General features: G+C 38.2%; 1 protein-coding gene across 1 annotated transcript; it reads left to right on the forward strand.

Moving 5' to 3' along the window:
• Positions 1–8696: 8696 nt before the first annotated feature.
• tmem161a (transmembrane protein 161A) lies at positions 8697–17499 on the forward strand. The gene is made up of 11 exons (XM_079245262.1): positions 8697–8777; positions 9264–9367; positions 9464–9547; positions 9763–9854; positions 10885–11041; positions 11356–11571; positions 11723–11866; positions 11954–12067; positions 12446–12620; positions 12786–12882; positions 14617–17499. Exons 1-11 carry the CDS (start codon positions 8775–8777, stop codon positions 14919–14921), a joined length of 1491 nt encoding a protein of 496 aa, XP_079101388.1. The 5' UTR covers positions 8697–8774; the 3' UTR covers positions 14922–17499.
• Positions 17500–18710: the final 1211 nt, after the last annotated feature.

Genomic DNA, 18710 nt, shown 5'->3' on the forward strand with positions numbered 1-18710 from the left:
ACACGTGCAGCTTCTGGTGACGCACACAGAGGCGCAGAGAACGGAATTAAAGGACATTTTGAAGACAGATGCAGCAGCAAAAGCAAGGGTACAAAACCCACACTCTTCATCCACGCCTCCGTCTGCACATTCAGTCGTCCCTCCTCTCGGTCAGCTGCACAGAGAAGTCCTGATGGTGCGCAGAACACCTGTGTGTTGATTCGCTGAGGCACCTGTCACCACGTCTTGCAGAAAATACGGAACCCAGTCGATCCGCGCGGCTTGTAGCCCACTTTCCATGTAAGTCGGCGAGTCGACCCGCTGAGGAACGCGTTAAAGAGAAAGCTGAGAGGTGGAGGAGAGGAGGAAGGAACGCGCAGCAGTGGTGCGTGCAGCGCCGATGCCGCAGCCTCAGCAGCGCTTTCGCTCCCGTGGGTCACGTTGCTTTACGTGGCGCGACGTCTCCTTCCTTTCTGTGCGTAACAGGGAGCGCTGTAGATAACGGTGTCAAATGTGGCTTTTAGCTGCGTGATATAAATATTAAAGCTACTGAAATAAGCAAAGTAAAAATAAAGATTTTAACTGTAAGTGGAAAAAAAGATACAAGGGGTAGATTAACGCATAGTAAGAACTGAGCCCTTGAAATTGACGTGATACCTTGCGTGCTGACGTCAGGCGCCGTGTTACGTTTTTATTTTTTCTCTGTTATCCAATGTTCCTGAGTGTGAGCAAGAAGAGGCACTTTTAAGATACAGGTTTGTGTTTTATAACTGTGTTTGCCACACATATTTTCTTTTCTTCTATTCCTTTCTGTTATCTTTTCTTTTATTTTCTCATCTTATCTTATCTTATCTTATCTTATCTTATCTTATCTTATCTTATCTTATCTTGTCTTTTTAAAGAGGAAGCCAGATATTTTCCTTAAATGGTGATTTGGATGTTTGTGTCCAAACGCTTGAAAAACTGAAGTCGCTAATATGACCGTGGTAGACAGTCAATGGACCATTTAAATCAGTCAAAGAAAATGGCCTTTAAGAAGATAATAAGCTTTGTGGCTCATACAAGGCTAAAAAATTCCCAGTTTAAAGACAAACGGGAACAAATTAATAAACAAATACATACACAAAATAAACATTATTTTGTGGTATATAGGAAGTTTGTGACAATTATGTTCGCTTTCCATTGGAAGCATTATACTTATATTATTCTTTATCAAATTCAATAAACACAAGCAACATTATCAGATAGCCTACTATTAGTCCATATAGTTTAGCATCAAATCTAGGCCTAAAAATCCAGAAATACAATAAGGAATCCGGGAAAAAAAATTAAACATTAACTTAAATTAAAAAAAAAAAAAACAAAAAAAAAAAAACAAAAAAAACCAAAAACAAATAACCAAGCCAAAATAAAAACAAAGAATGCCACTCAGACTAATTGATCAAGTTAAACGGTTTTATCAACATGGGCCTTCTGGGCCTGCGCGTGCGAAGCACCTTGAAGTGATCCAGCTCAGCGGAGTCAAACTACGACATCTAGCGGTAGCAGTGCAGCACTGCCCTTCATCTCGGGCCTAAAGGCGAAATGTCCGGCCTGAATCCACAGCACCGTGCAAACTGCATTAAATGCCTGTTAAAAACATGTATTTCAAAGTATTGTATCGATGCTGTGAGCATGTTTTACATTTCAAATGAATGTATTTGTGCTACAGAATAGAGGCAGCGTTATGTGTGTCTGCGTTCAGATTATTAACAAATGACGCTTGGATTAATTGGGAAGCTTTGGGATTCACAAAGATTAAGGAACCCATATGGCTATTCATTTAATAAAAGAAATAGTTGCAGTAAATTACTTTATTTTTTTTGTGTGTGCTTTACTGTGGGTACAAGTAATTTGGCCTACTGATGCAGTGCAACATGCATTTTTTTTCATATGTAGGAGCAAAATGACTCCCCGTCGCCTGCAATCAGAGCAGAAAAACCAAGCAGAAAATCATATTCTCAATCAGCATGTAAAAAATCCAAACGGTGTCTCTAAATGCCCAGATTTAGTCTAAACAGAGAGCAACTGTAAGCATAGCACCCAACCATATATTGTTACAAGATCAGAGATATAAATACTGAATACACTCTTCTAACGATATTATATTGCGAAATGATTCGTTTCTTATCTCATTATCTTGTAAAGATAAACATATATCTTTCATTTTTATTTCCAAGTGCGACACCAAAATAATAAGACGGTTTTAAAATCTCTTCAACCATGTTGCTCTTTTAATTCATGCTAGTTTAGTCTCCATTCAGCGTTTCATTAGGGTTTATAAATACATAGAATAGACTTTATTATAGTGGATTTTCTTTCATGTTAAAGATGAAGAACACATTAAAACTGTATTTGAATTAAATTTACTGATAATTATTCTTTTTATATCACGTTAAGCTTAGGCTGTAGTGCTGTAAAAGAAAATAAAAAAAATTATAATATTTAAACTTTAAGGAGAATTGGCCATTTAAAAAACTGATAAGAAGATGGAATTGTGTTTATTATGTTTAGATAAATAATTAATAAACTAATCAGCCAATACATTATGTTTGTATACAACAGTATATTTTATACTGTTGTATAAAATGTTTTTTATGTATATATATATATATATATATATATATATATATATATATATATATATGCATACACACACACACACACACACACACACACACACACACTGTGTTTCAATAAATGAGTTAACACACAATCAAACATCAACACCCACTCATCCCTTCCCAATACTAAACCCAACTTTCTCATAAAATCATTTATTTCTCTCACATATGAATGGCTGTCATCATGCATGACCACTCCGTGCCCCCGTTGGGTTCAACTGCTAATAAGTGACCAATTCAAGAAGCCACTTCTGGGAATTGTAATGGCCGCTCTTCAAAGAAGCCTGACCTGACATTGGGACATAAAGGTGTCAGAGGTCAGACATAAAGACCAACAGGGTGCAAATATTTGTTCCGTCCCTTTGTAATGGAGGTAAATTAGCACCTAAGTACTGCCATTACTGAAAACTGTCCTGGCTGTGAATCTGGAGAAAATCAACTTAAATGTTGTGATCCAACATAAACTCTTCTGCAAGTTATTCTGCCAGCATGAAGTATTATTTATACACATTTAAAATGTAGAGCTAGGTATCATCATGGGTTTGGTAGATATGTCAGATTGTTTGATATGTCAGATTTAAAAATGAATCTGCAGCATCAATCATCATCCATACATCATTCTTTCTCAACAACCATTTGCCTTACAGCAGCATAATGGTAGAATTATTCATTGAAAATAAAATGTGCTCCTCATGTTTGGAGATGCATTTTAACATCAATGTTTCATCACTTTCCCCATTCAGATCCACACAAAGCTGAGAACCACTGACCAGTTTGCCAGTAGAGAATCCCAGCTGACACGACTGCAAAAACCCAGTAATGATAGCTACACTGCAGCAGCTCTTGGATCAATTTTAGTTCTGCATTTTTTTAGCTGAGCAACGTCAAAGATTCCAGTTTCTGCAGGTGCAGGAAAGAAACAAACTGCTGCCGTGTCAATCACTTTCACATCAATCAGAACAGAAAAATGGATAAATACACTTTTCTGTCTGTTCATTATATATATATATATATATATATATATATATATATATATATATATATATATATATATATATATATATATACAGAAGAAGAATAGGAAAAAGACACAGAGGAGGTTAAAACTTTGAGTATAAACCTTTGGAACATAACAAATGTGAAAACTTACATTTTAGCTGCTTTTTGTGCTCCTTGTGGCGGCTGAAAGAGAGATGTTGCTCCATTTCCCATCATGTGAAAACAGTGATGGACTCCCCTGGCTTTCCGTGTTTAATTGGGAACAGGCTGAAGATTATGCAAATAGGAGCTGACATCAGTCCCACCAGCCTCCTCTTCATAAAGGAGGGGAGCAAAGGGCCAAAGTCGCGCCTCTTTTCCCAGCCAATTCTGTCGGTCAAGTTCAAGCGCAGCTCCGCGATTCTTATTCAACCCCGCACTTTATATGAATGGAGGGGAGGGATTGAGCCTGCAAACTCATCCAGATGGAAGAAGGGGATCTCTAGGAATGTGTTAACAGATTACCAGTAACTACGTGTCGGGTCCAGTTCTATAACTTCATTGACACTGTTTTCTAGGGTTTTGTTTTTGTTTGTTTGTTTGTTGACAGCAAGAACGAACGAACAGTGTGTTTGGACATATACAGGTTTTACATTTTAATTGATGAGCAGCATTTTTCGTCCTTGAACAAACGATTAAAATTACGTCTGAAATAAAGAAATTACGAAATACCTGAACTAAACTATGAGTCTGAGGATCTGAGTCCCTATAGGGGGTATAAATGCAATGCAGCCTATTTGAGGGCTAAAAGGTAATAATGTGAAAGATAGTGGCCGAGGTGCCCAAATCTGTGACACATCTGTGCGCGTGGTCCGGCGCCTGATCCGATCTACTCCGCGATCAGAAACACTGGCACCCAAACCCAGAAACCCCGAACCCAAGACCCAGAAATTTCCCATCGAACATTTCAGTAATTACAGACAACATTTGTATTTCTTCATCTCTAAATCCACAAGCCAGTGTAGCATCTTAACGCCGAGCTGCATTCTTCTGATACACATAATGGATGTGAAGTCACTGGATTGTGCACTTTGAATGGTTCTTTTTAATTTTAATTGTTTTTCTTGATTTGCTCTTTCAGTGCACAGAGGGAAAATATCCGCACATGTGACACAAAGTTGCCATTTCCTCCTCTTCTAATTATTATTATTATTATTATTATTATTATTATTATTATGAATGAGTCATTGAATGATTGAACCTTCATTTTTCCATGTAAACTGTTTTAGAAGTAATTCCTATTCACAAACATGGTCCATGGTGTCTTTGCCAAATTTAAGTTAATCTCTATAATATTATCAATAATCTTTACATGACGCCAAAAAGCACATTTGTGATAGCAAAAAAAAATATGTGCACATCAGGGATTTCAGTTTCAGGGACCTGGTTTTGTGCTCACTGTGTCACTTTCTCCTGCAAAGTTACAGTAGAAATTATTTATTCTTGAGGTCCTGCGATGGACTGGTGAGCTGTCCAGGGTGTACCCCGCCTTTCACCCTAAGACTGCTGGGATAGGCTCCAGCTTCCCCAGACCCTCCATCGGACTAAGCAGTTTGGATAATGAACAACGAATGAAATTCTTTAGGTCTCAGGTATTTAGATGAAATTGGTGAAATTGGAGTTTTCAGTCCTTTTTTTTTACAGTAGAAAAACAACATTTTCATTAAATGATTTTGCAAAATGTGATACATTACAAACCTTATTGCTTGTTGACAAAATGTCAGAGTTTGACCAGAACTCTGCAATATTTGAGTCTTTTTGTAATATTTTATTATTAGATATAAACGACTAAAGGTCACAATGCACTGTGGTCGAAAGGCTGTATGACCGTTGGAAAGGGCACCATCCTGTAAAATGTAGAACTGAACTGGAATTGGGCCATGGTTTATAGAAGGTGCAAAATTAGGATCAGCTTAACAAAAAATATATCAACTTTGCATTAAATGTCTTCTTTCCCGAATCCATCGACGCTCCTGTTAATTTACAGTCATTTTTTTTCTTCTTATTTTTCGAATAAATTCATGTGAAAAAGCAGATCTGGTCCTTCATAGCTGGTTCTCACAACTCTCCTGCCACACTGCAGAAGAGCCAGTTAAGAAAGAGACAAAAGGGATGGGTGGAGTGGGGAAAATTATGGCAGACAAGCAAGGGAAAATGGTGGTGGGTTCCTTTGACGGGCCACCACTGCATATTTGCATATATTCAAATCAAGCGATGAATAGCATGCATGGGGGTTAACAAAGAAGAACCAATAGGAGGGCTGCGTCTCTGCTGCAGGCTCAGAAGCAGCCGCCAGTATCCCAGCAGCACCCTGGGAGAAACATAGGGAAGTGGTGTGGGAACCAAGAGGCCCCCTGAGCTGAGTAGAGGGAGGGGAGCCACTTGTAGCCCGTCATGGATTTGCATTTTATTTGTGTCCATTTTCCCCAGTAATTTCTGCCCCTGCTCTTCAACCACAGATGGCGGACATGGCGCAGGGATTAGCATTTGTGTCAAAGATGATAATGACAGAGGTGTTTTTCAGCCAGACAGAGACATTTCTTCTCTCACAGTGTGACAGACATTTTAATGTCCGAGACGCTGCAGAGCATTTCAGCTCCAGTGTGTCACAACAACGCGTACATATAGAGCAGGTTTTATCCAGGAAGAAACTGAACTTTTAAAAGTGAAATTTTAATCAAAACACAATCTTTCTATTTTCTTTTAATTCCACAAACTTGCAAGGCTCAGTGGGTATGTCCTCATGTCGATGACGTGCGAAGACTGAGCATCCGCAGGCCGTTCCTTGTTGAGCCACCAACTAATTCCAGGTGATTTATGTTTACAGACATTTGCCCACCAGAGTTGTTGCTGCTCCACTGCACTGAGCCTCATTTCATCAAATTCAAAGCTCTCATTGAAACGTCACACTCTCCCGCACAAATTCACAGGGCGAAGGATCAGGCACATCTTCAGCAGAAGGGGTGCCACCAATTAGCAGAAAGCAGCAATTCAATCAACTTAAGAAGACCACCCAAATGACATGGAGACAAATGCTAAATACTGATTTGAATGCTGTGAATGGTTTGGGGAAAAGATCCTTGGAAAGCATGTTGCAAATACTATATTCTTTTGGAGGGATACAAACCTCTGCTTTACAGAGGATGAGCTGACATTATAATGCACAAACAGGCCGCTGTGTGTTTGGCATGGAGGTGTTCACAATCAGACCATGCCACACACGAAGGAGGCATGATGTCCTGCATCAGTCCACCAACACCTTATTGCTTCCTGTTATCTGAGCCATAACAAACTTCTGACTATGTTTAAATACAACACATACACTTTCTACAAAGAGTAAAGGTATTAACTTATCCTTATATTTATATATTATTTATCCATATAGAGTGTTTCTAAGTTTTATTAATCAGAAAAGAAACTAATGCTCCAACTCATGATTAAATGCACACATCTTTATTCTTTGCCTATCTGCGGTGAGCAGTGTTTTAATGCCAAAGCAAGGAGTAACAGGAGCATATCTGAGACTTTAAGCCTAACAATTTGCATAATGTTTGTTTTCATCCAGTGAAATGTTGAGATGTGTAACGGTGGAAGCATGAAACCTGGAGATTATCATTAGGAGGATCACACAGAGGCATTCATGGGTACTGAGGAAGAACAAGGTACTGAGATGGATAAAACCTTACATTTTAATGAGAGGAACAAGTGGAAGAGTTTCTTATTAAATATTAGCATTTTCTCCCCCATGCTTTTCATAAACAGTTGTTTTCACAATAAAAAGTTGAGACCCTGTAAAATATAAATACGTATGTCGAAAATTAATTTATTGAAAATGATCTAAATGATATTTAATGAAATCATTAGAAAACATAATGGAATCTGAAAATATTGGTCTTGCATTAAAACCACATTGATTTTATGTCACCACACTTTTTCACTGATGAGCAAAAAGTTGACGAAACCAGACAAAATTAGGATAGTGTCACAAATATCTTCTAGTTTCCATTAAATATTTGTTAGCTTTTATCCAGGAGTATATGAATTGAAGTGTTCTTATGGTTAAAAACACACAGACAGACACACACACACAAGATCTGTTGAAGAGATTCACTCCTCAAAGTGAATCCCTGTTCTGTCTGAAGAGCTCTTTAGTTTTCATTAATGAGCTTGCCTGGTGATGTAGCAGACTCTGTGTCTTTAACCACACCTTCATAATATCATGAGATTTAAAAAAAAGTGAATTGTGTGAAAAATGATGTATGAGGTAAGGAATAGTTGAGACTCATTGATTATATTAACTTGCGCTTTTGAATGGCATGATGTGCATTCCTCTTAAAATCTGAATAATGAACACTTCTTCATTTTCCCTTTTTAAGCACTCAGCCTCTCTGCTCTTTCATAGTTTAATGAATCATGTTACTCACCTCCTGTCAGTTCTCCTTACTGTTGAATGGTGCTTTAAAAAGCTTTCTTCCTTTGACTGCTCTGAATATTGCCTTCAAAAACTGGAAATAGTGCCTGAGGGAGGCAAGCTGATGAGAATATAACTTTTTGATGGGGCTTTTGGTACTCCGCAGTTTTGGTTGTTCTCAATTGCATTTATAATAATAATAATAATAATAATAATAATAATAATAATAATAATAATAATAATAATAATAATAATAATAATAATAATAATAATAATAACATACTTTGTAATCCATTGGGAAACTGAGTATCACCAGTTTATTTAAAATATTTGTTACATAATCTCTTCAGATCTAAAATATTTATAAGTCAGTTAAACATGCAAGTTATAGTAGAGTAATAAAAACTGCGTATGTCCCTCTTACAGAAATATCAAACACAAGTGACAAAAAATAGAGTGAAACATTGACAAGCCTATGGGTTACATAGTCAGTAGTCGCAGCATCTCTTTAAAATCCAAATTTACGTGGTTTTCGCGGGGTACCTGAAGGCATCCAGGGACCCATCGACTACATCCGGGGCATCAGTTTCACATGTCAGTCGGTCCAGCTGTCAAAGACTGTCCTGCATGTACAGAAGCTCCGACAGCTGCTTTAAATTTCACCACTTCTTTTGATAGAGGGGATGGTAAATTCATTCACATCTAGGCACAAACACCGTCAGCTACTAGGATATTCTCTTCTATTGAAGGATATTCTCTGAAGTTCAGCCGTGACTCAGAAGAGCAGCGGAATGATACTCTGCTAATGCTAACTAGTCGGCTAATGGTTGCAGCAGGCTGACAGCTGCTGGAGTTTCAGCTAAATTTAGACCTTTAAACATTTGCTAAGTTTAATTAATTTTCTAGAGACTTCCAACGCGCGCTGTGTTTAAATATGACATGTTTTTGTCTAAAGTTGCTCTCCTCATACAGATGACTGTTTTTTTGTTTGTTTGTTTTTTTTTGTTTTTTTATTGCAGGTTGAAACTTTAGCTTCTTCTGCATAGTTTGTGTATCCAGGACTGCTTTTTCAGTGCCGTGCAAAGAATACCGTCTTGCCAGTGTTATTGATAAGAGCAACTTGTTCTATTATGCATTACCTTTCATTTGCTGGTGTCTGCTTCCCCTGACAGGCTCTGATGGGGATTCAGCTGGTGGTCAGCCTGCTGGCTGCCAGCATCATGCAGAGGATGGCTCCACACTGCTCATTTGCTCGCTGGCTCCTCTGTAATGGCAGGTAATTGCTCCCCTTCACACTAGTTTATACACCTCTATTAATCTTTTTTAATCCAGTTTGCAGTGCTGTTGTTATACGTGATGTTGATCCTTTCAGTTTGTTCCGATTCAAACACCCTTCAGAGGGAGAGCTGTGTGCTTTGGCTGGAAAGCAGATGCCGAAACTAAACAAAAGAGACAGGTAAGAGAGGGCATTTTTAATGTTGAATATCTGAGTCTCTGTTTGTTGTTCATTAAAAATGCAGATATGCTTGAGTCAAAGGTTGGCTTGCACAGACACAACATTTTAGTTTGATGGCTTGCTAATCTGTCTCTTTGAGTGCCCACCTGTTAAAACTTACCTATAAAGTTTTAACGTACTCATGTTTCTCCTGCAAATTTCTCTGCTGCTCATAGACGACAGAATGGGGAGAACAAGCCTCTCACTGTGCCCAAAGACATCGACCTTCATCTGGAGAAAGCGCCAGTCAGTGTGGTTGATGCTCTTGGTAAAACAAGCACTCCTTTAATTTACAATGACAGAAAATGCTATAAGCACTTATGACTAGGCCTGTCACAATAAGCAATAAGTTATTTAATCGCATGATAAGAAAAAATGTACGCATTAAGTTTTTCAGACACAATAATTTTCATTTGTCTTTCTATTCTCTTTCGCAATCTCTAACGCATTTGTTTTATGACAATATTAACTAAACACTGCAACACAACAAGCTTCTATCTGCACTTAAAACCCATTCATCAACTGCAGTGTTCCCAGCTGGGGAAAAAAGACCTTAACAAACAGGCTAGCTCCATCTTCCCAACAGTCCGACGATCACTGGGGTGTTTAACCAACAGATAAACACAACCAGGACAGTGCAACATGGCGTGCACTCAGACAGCATGGTCGGTAAAGCCATGCTGCCCTTAATGCTGTTAAAAAGGTGACATTTTGAAAAATGTTGCAAACATTTCACAGCCAGTGTGAATTACCTGGATGATCATACATGTTACAAACGGCATTTCCACAACTTTACAATGACATGAAAAATGACATAATGAAGGCGATCAAAGACATTCAATTTTACCATTCCACCTCTGGTCAAGTCCAAACATGTCCCCTTATAAGAGCTTTACCATAGACTATGTAACTGTGTTTCATGGTGTTTAGAGACCATATGTTCCAAATAACCACATCGCCAAAACCCCAGGAGAAATCCTGATCAGTTTTTGCAGACTGGAGACTGGATGAGCATAAACTAGTCTGCACATCGAGCTAAATGTTCTTTAGAAATTAAAGTTTGTTCATCTTTGAAAGGGTGTACTTGCATTATTAACAACAATAATTGCTAAGCGCAATATTATCGTCTATCGCAATAATTTCTTTGACAATCGCATGGCAAAATTTGCTACGGTGACAGACCTACTTATGACTACTGATCCATAATAGATATGTAGTATTAATCAATATACTGCATTTCATGATTTATATTTTAAGATATGCAGCTTTTTTTGTTGTTGTTTTTTTTTTGCTTACAGTGCTGCGTTTTTTCCTGGAGTACCAGTGGCTTATAGACTTTGCAGTCTATGCGTTTGGTGTCTTCCTCTTCACTGAATGTTACTACAGTGTGGTGGATGCAAGCAAAGAGGTCAATATTGGAGCCATCTGGTGTGTCATTACTGTTCTTTTCGGTCTGTATCCTTCAAATGTGAACTTTTTCTCACACAGCAGCAACGTCTGTGAGTCTTTAAGTGTATTTAGGACTGACCAAAGAGATTTGAATATCTCATTGTAAAGCTGCAGTTTCTTCCCTTTCTTATATGAGTGGTAACAGAGATCATAAAGTCTCCAGTCACCTTTGCATAGTTGCAATATGTTATCAAAATGTATGCTAGTGGTAATAGGTTACATTATCAGGTAGTTAGAATTTTAAAATCTTCACTGAAATATATGGTCGTAGGCTAGATGAGTTGCCTCTTTGTTACTTTCTTTTAACCCATAACCCTCAGAAAGACCCTTCACACGCTGATGAGCCACTACTTCCGCTCTGAGGAGGGTGGCGAACGCTCCGTGTGCCTTGCCTTTGGCTTTCTGTCTCTGTTGGTGGCCATGCTTGTGATTGTGGTCAGAGAGGACTACCTGGAGTTTGGCCTGGAGCCTGGATTTTCTAGCCTATTTGACAATTTGGAGATATTTGCCAAACAGCAGGGCTACGCCGACTGGTCGTAAGTATCTGTGCTTGCTGGATATAACTTTGAGCTGAGATACCAAAAAACTTTTTTTTAAAGAAACATTTTGATAGTGCTTGTTAGGGGATTTCTTCTTTAGACACAGCCATGTTGGTTTCACATACTATGGTGGTTGTTTTGCCATCAGGATCCCCGTGACTAAGCTGACGGTGAAGCTTGGTCTGGCTGCTGTCTGTGCTTACATTGGAGCCCTCCTGGCCTTCCCAGGACTACGGCTGGCTCAGACTCATCTAGATGCTGTACAAATGAACTCAGACCGCCCTCTCATTCAGTAAGATGCTATTTGAAAAGGAAAAAAAAAACAGGCATCATATTAGCTGTGCATGGATCTCTCAGTGCTGTGTCTGTTTCTTGACAGGATTTTGCTGCACATGAGTTTTCTTTCTCCAGTCATTGTGTTGATTCTGTGGGTGAAACCCATTGCTAGAGACTTCCTGGCCAATGCACCTATGGGAAAGACTTCTATCACATTGTAAGTGTGCTTCTTTTATCCTCTAGAAGTATTTCTTTTCTATTTCTTTTACCTTTTATTTTACCAGGCAGATGCTTGAGATCAAATTATCTCTTGTATCAGTAGACATTTCACCAAGCCACAACATCCAGCATATCATGCAGCAAAACACCTGCACAATCCCATATCTCCCATCAGCATGTCTGTGACAAGAGTTTTAAAGTGAGGGAGACTCACTATGGCCTGAAGCTTTTATTTTATTCCATTCCAAGCAAAGGGAGAGTGCATAAATGCCCTCAAGTAATCTATGCTATCAGAAATCAGCAGTCAGGAAGCATTGGATGTCCTCCATGTACTGGCTCATGGTCAGCACGGTTTCTAATACTCTTTCTTTTGCAGAGTGCCCAGTGCAGCATTTGACAGCATGCGACTATGGATTATCGTTGTACTGTGCGCGCTGCGGTTGGGACTGACCCGTTACCACCTGCAGGCCTACCTCAACCTGGCCCAGAAGTGGGTAGAACAGATGAAGAAGGAGGCAGGACGCATTGCTGCCATTGACATCCAAAGGAAGGTTAGCTACGCTTTGATAATTTACACTTGGATCTCTTCTGTCCTTCCTGACAGATTTACATTTAGATATTTGAATTTAAACTTTGATACAAATAAATCTCTTTTAGCTAGAAGAAAGTAAAATCTCAGTAAAACATACATTTTTTTGTGTTCGTTTTTTTTCCAGGTTACACGCGTGTTTTGCTACCTGAGCGTCGTCACTCTTCAGTATCTGATTCCCGTTCTGCTTATCCTGTTCTCCACTCTGTCACTAAAGGCACTAGGTGAGTAAAATCTTGCCACTGTCACCAGAACCGCTACATTTTGAGGAGCAAGTCCACACTTCATGTCTCTGCCTACCCGTTTAGAATTAGTTTTGGATGAACTCAGAGTGATTTCGGTTTTCATAAAAGGTGTGTTTGAATTTCTGTGGAATTATGCTGAATACACTACCATAAAACATATTTGTGTCCCTCGTTAAATTGAATTAATCCACCTATTAAGCTGCTCTGGATAATGTGGTGATGTGCAACATCAGGTGGCATGCACAAAATAAAAGTTTAACATTTAGTCTAAAACTGGAAGCTAGTGTAGAGAAACTTATGGTACGTGTACCTGTTAGTTGTTGAGCAGTGTGTGAATCAGCTGCAGCTAAAAGAGCAAAATGCTGGCCGACACCTGAATGAAAGTTTTATAAGTTGTCAATAAAGGATATTAATTTGTTGGTACACATGATACACATAATAGAGATTACAACTTGAGATCAGAACAGTTTCTATTAGTTGTAAAAGTCTTGTTTATTATTGTGAAAATGAATGAGCATTCCATAAAACCATGTTGCATCATCTGGTATCCCTGAAGTTAAAAGCAAGGTTTAAAAATACAAAATGTTGAGAAAATACTGTATTTTAAAAAAAGTTTAAAAAACAAATAAAAAAACAAAAACAAAGGCAAACTGATGTTTCCCCACACTAGATTCACACAAACCAGTATACATTATTGTATTTACATAAACCCATAAATACACACATAATGCATATAAATCCATTATCACTATCAGCTATACAAATCATAAAACATCTCTATCTACATGCTTACTCTTGTCCACGTTATTATACATATATGTTCGTACAAACATTTGAATATATACATAAACAAATATACACACATAAATACATACAAACTGTACCAGTCAAAAATTTGGACACTCTTTCCCATTAAATCGAAAGGGGGGAGAAATGTGTCCAAATATTTGACTGGTAGTATACATCCATACATATCTACATAGTGCCGTCTCCAAACATCGTTCCTATGGTGACCTTTTCCAGGCGAACTGTTGTGAGACAATCTGTCTCTGTTGGCAGTAAGACGTTCCATAGGTTACCACCCTGTGGAACGTCTAAGTGTGCCTTTTAAATCATTTTCAGAAACTTGATTTCATTAAGATTATTTTCTTTAAACTTGGATTATTAACACTTTTTGTTGAGCAAGATTCCAGAAATCCTAGTTTCTCCCTGCTGGTTTATTAACGGGCATTAGTTAAAATGGTCTAAGTACTTTTTTTTTTTTTTTATCTACAGCCTGAAAAACAGCAGATATGAAAAGTATGGTGGATATCCTTTCTTCTGCTAATCAGAGATAACAAACACCCTGACATTTACTCTTCACCTGTTCTATTTGCAGAACAAGTAGTTTTAACAGGTAAAAACTGCACCAAGTACTGACCAGTGTGCCAGTGTTTTGACATTGAGCCGTATTGGAGAATGAAGCTATTTAAGACATTAGCTTGCAACCAAAATTCTTGTGCATTTAGCAGAACTAAAACTGGATCCAGTTCAACTCTTCCATCAGACCCAACTCGGTTTCTGGTCTGTAGCTGGTTACCAGCTGAAAGTCTTAGTTGAATATCCCAACTTGTTAAGTAATAAATTGATGTTAGCTACAGCATAACTACATTTCATACATTTTGCTCAAGTTTTATCGTCTGTTTAACCTTTTCATTTGGTGCTTTCTTACAGGAGGTTTCTCCTGGGGTGTGGGTGCTGAGGAGACTCCTGGGGTCACACCAGCACTGGTGATGCCCACAGCAGCACCTGTGCTGCCTGGCGGTGTTGATGAAGATGAAGACGGGATGGAAGACATGGAGGAAGACATCCAGGCTACAGTAACTCGCCTAACAGAGACTTTCATGGCGCTGCGATCTGTTCTCACGCCACTCTTTTTCCGTGGTTTCTTCGCCTTTCTCACCTGGTGGGTGGCTGCCTGCCAAGTCATCAGCTCTCTGTTTGGGATCTATTTCCACCAGTACTTAATGCAAAACTGAGGAAATTTGACAGCTCAGTGTCTGGACGAGCAGGGGAACCTAAGCTCTAGGTTTATGGTGTGCTGTTGCAACAAAGACGGCAAAGGGTACATTTCATGAAAACATTCAACCACAGACAGATTACAACTCATTTTGTAGAAGAATTTCTGATTAAAGTTGTTACAGTTTTACCAGCAGGATACTGGTTTCCATTGTACAAATATACAGTTAAAGACTGGGGCTTGTATCACAAAGCAAATTCAACTTTTTCCAGGTGTCACCTCTTTACTTGGCTTCACCAAGTTGTGCGTCACATACTGCATATTCAGAAAGTGCATCTTGTACAGCATGTTGGCAGACCTGCAGCAGCAAAAGGTCGAGTTTATGTCTGATCTGGAGATGACTGCAGGTCACCAAAGCTCTGAACATGCCTAGGGTTCATTAGTTAGCTGGAAAGATATCCTGAAGGTGTCCTTCTGCTGAGTTTATAAACAAAACTATCCTACAAATAACAGGCCAAATGCAGGTTTATGTTGTGGAGCACCCCCTAGTGGCCAAATACTGAAATTGTTTGGTTCTCAGTCAATGTACCAAATTGATCAATCATAGTATCGCTATGACACCATGCTTCCTGTTCGGCAACTATGTTACTTATATACACTTTTAACAATATTTGACAAGCAAATCTGTTTGACAGGCGCTTTGTCTGAGCATTACTTATGCAAATTTAGATGAATAGAGAAAAACAGATTGTGGCTTGCAAAAAAAATGTTGGCTTTAAAAAAAAAAAAAAAAAAAAAAAAAAAAGAGTAATATTACTAAACTCAAATCCAGCATCATTGAAATCCCAATATAGGAAAGTGTTTTTTTTGTTTTGTTTTTTTTTTGTTTTTTTTTTTATATAAAAGCTCGATATACAACTTCACTTCAGATTTGGATTCATCGGTTGTGCTACAACGTGTGAGATGCATACAGCCAAAGTTCAACTGGGTTTGTTATCTGTTCTCCTCATCACCATATCATTTATATCATCACATAAACAGACAAATGACAAAAACACGGCAACTCCAAAGCTGAAGTTCCATCCACCCTTCCAGATTTGACAACTAAGCTGAAGTTGTCAAATTAAAAAAAAAAATTGTATTGATTTGCAGCCAACAATAAACAATAGTTAATCAGGGAAATATATGTTGGTTGGAGACTGCATTATCCTCTTTATTTAGCTGGTTTCAGGGAAGTTATTGCCAGAAAAGATTAGCAAAGCTGCCTTAAATGACACATTTTAATTGCAAGCTTATTGTACTCATCAACATCTCCATTTAACGCATCTGCATAGTTCCAGCCCAACAGGTTATTTTGAGTTTAATTTTTCATAAACGCTTATATTGAGAATAGTAAAGTAAGAGTTGGGTAAGGAAGAACCGATTGAAGCGAATTGTTAAAAACCTTTTTTTTTTTTTTTTTTTTTTTTTTTAAATTAATTTTCTTTCATCTGTGCAGCATAACAAAAAAAAGCCATTTCACTTTTGTGATGCTGAATGCACATGGAATAAGAAATAATTCAGACTTTTTTCAGATGTTGCATGTTAAATAACCTTTTGAAGACTTATAAATTCAGAGTCATGCAGAATAGTTACCATGGCTATATCTCATCGAGCATGACAGGCGGACGGGGCGGGAAATCCAGACTAACACAAACGTAGCCAGTTTATAGCTTTTTGTCATACAGGTCCCATTTGCATTTTCCATCCACTTCAGAACATCTTTCTGCATCTTATCAGGAATTTCTATCATAGTTTGATCTGAATACAACTACTGTAAAATGCTGCATGTAAGATATTTATTGGTGCCAGGGCAGGTTTAAGAATTAACTCCCTGAATAGAAAGATGTGATGTTTAAATGAGGGACTTTGTTTCCCTCAAAGAACCGATTCAAGAGTGCTAAATGTTTTTTTCTTAAATTTTACTTTAATTTCTCTGTAATTTCTCTTTTCTAAAACGGCGTTCTGTATTTCTGGGTGCAGATTAATGGAAGCTGAGCACTGAACAGTTGTTGCTTTTTATCCTAAGTGCCTGGGAACTCCAGCTCAAGGGTGACTTGCGAGCCACTTTTAAAAGCCTCTCTCCTCCATGTTTATATGTTTTTTGCAGAAAAGTTTCAGTTAATGGCTTGTAAAAAAAAAAAAAAAAAATTGTGTTTTTTAAAGTATATTTTCATACACTACCCATCGGCAACATTTTTAAGCTGCACTGTCTTAATTAACCACATCTGTTCTGAGTTTGTGCTGTGTTTTTAATATCTACTCAGTCATGTACAGGTTAGATTAATCAACACCTTCTATTTATTTATTTATGTTACCTTTTGTTAGTTAGAAATGACCTGCTGTAATTTGGAATGAGTTTTATGTTCTGTTTATGACAACTTTTGATTTTTAGTGTGTTTAAGTTTGATTTTTTTTTAAGTTGTTTGCTCTGAAATCAATATACTATGAAGAGTATATTAGAATATTATGTTATTTTTGGAATGCATTCAGATTTATGACTGTAATCCGGATACGTGTGTGTGTGTGTGTGTGTGTGTGTGTGTGTGTGTGTGTGTGTGTGTGTGTGTGTGTGTGTGTGTGTGTGTGTGTGTGTGTGTGTGTGTGTGTGTGTGTGTGTGTGTGTGTGTGTGTGTGTGTGTGTGTGTGTGGCTTAATAAAAACATACTATTTTAGTCTCATTTTAAATGTTGAGCTTAATTCTGGCTTCCTTCAGAGCGTGGGAGATTTCACATATAAATGGTTCTCTTTTTTTTTAAAGCTGCTGCTGTATTTGACAAAAGAGATCATGCATGACAAAAGAGTGTCTAGCTGCTGTGCAGGGTCTTGATCTCTGACCCCAGCCTCCTGAGAAGATCATTCTTTAATCTCTCGTAATTACTATGAACTTGATTCCCACCTCAAGTGTCTGAGAGAAAATACATTTGTGGCTCTTTGCTGCATAAACTTGATAATTTTGCGGAGAAAGTTGCCCTAAAGTTTGGAATTTTATGTAACAGGGCTGTTTACAAAGTAAGTACTTGCTTTCTTTTTTTTTCTTAGTTTTGGACATTTCAAACTGCAAATTTTCAGGGTTTTTTGTTTTTTGTTTTTTTTACCAGCAAGTATGATCAAAAGCAAAAAATTTAATTTAGATCCCTTTTCAATCAACACAAAGTGATGAGTAACAATGTCGTGGCTATCTGCAAGACTAATAAAAAGCCACTTACCATCCTTTGGATTAAATCTTTCCATAAACAGCATTCGTGTTGCTATTAAGTGATTCTTGAAGGGGCATAATATGGCTTTTGTTTTCTATTTATTAATCACCCTCTAAAAGGAGTCAAGCCCATTCCTCTCTGGCAGGTCTGAGCAGCCTAATGAGGCACAAGGTGATGAGTCTGACACGTTCATATAATCACTTTTTTTGTGTGTGTGCATCTGAAGGAGGCCTTGGGGCGCCTTCAGTCTGCTTTGTGGACTGCAGCATGCCAAGTCAGGAAGCTACTGCTAGCAGCAGTTGCTATAGAGACCAGTGTGTGTATGTGTACGCACAGGACACAGACATGACATACAGACTGGGCCTGGTCTCAGGGGAGCAGGCTAGACATGACCCCAGTGACAGTCTTTTTATTTAGGAAGCAGACAGACCAGACCAGTCTGGATTCCTCCATTTCCCTCCTCTTAGCTGATGTAATAAACAGAAAGCTAAATACTCCATAAGGGTGGCACGAACAGATGCTCTGGCATAGTTACTGTGAGACAACCAGCTGTGAAAATGAGCCTTTTT

Source organism: Telmatherina bonti (assembly GCF_933228915.1).
Source record: "Telmatherina bonti genome assembly, chromosome: 8".
In the NCBI taxonomy this organism is placed as follows: domain Eukaryota; kingdom Metazoa; phylum Chordata; class Actinopteri; order Atheriniformes; family Telmatherinidae; genus Telmatherina; species Telmatherina bonti.

Bases quoted from the DNA above. Each gene is read 5' to 3' on its own strand.
- tmem161a (XM_079245262.1), top strand. The intron at 11,572-11,722 runs GTAAGTATCTGT...TTTTGCCATCAG, and splicing joins CAGGGCTACGCCGACTGGTC to GATCCCCGTGACTAAGCTGA. The intron at 12,068-12,445 runs GTAAGTGTGCTT...TTTCTTTTGCAG, and splicing joins GGAAAGACTTCTATCACATT to AGTGCCCAGTGCAGCATTTG.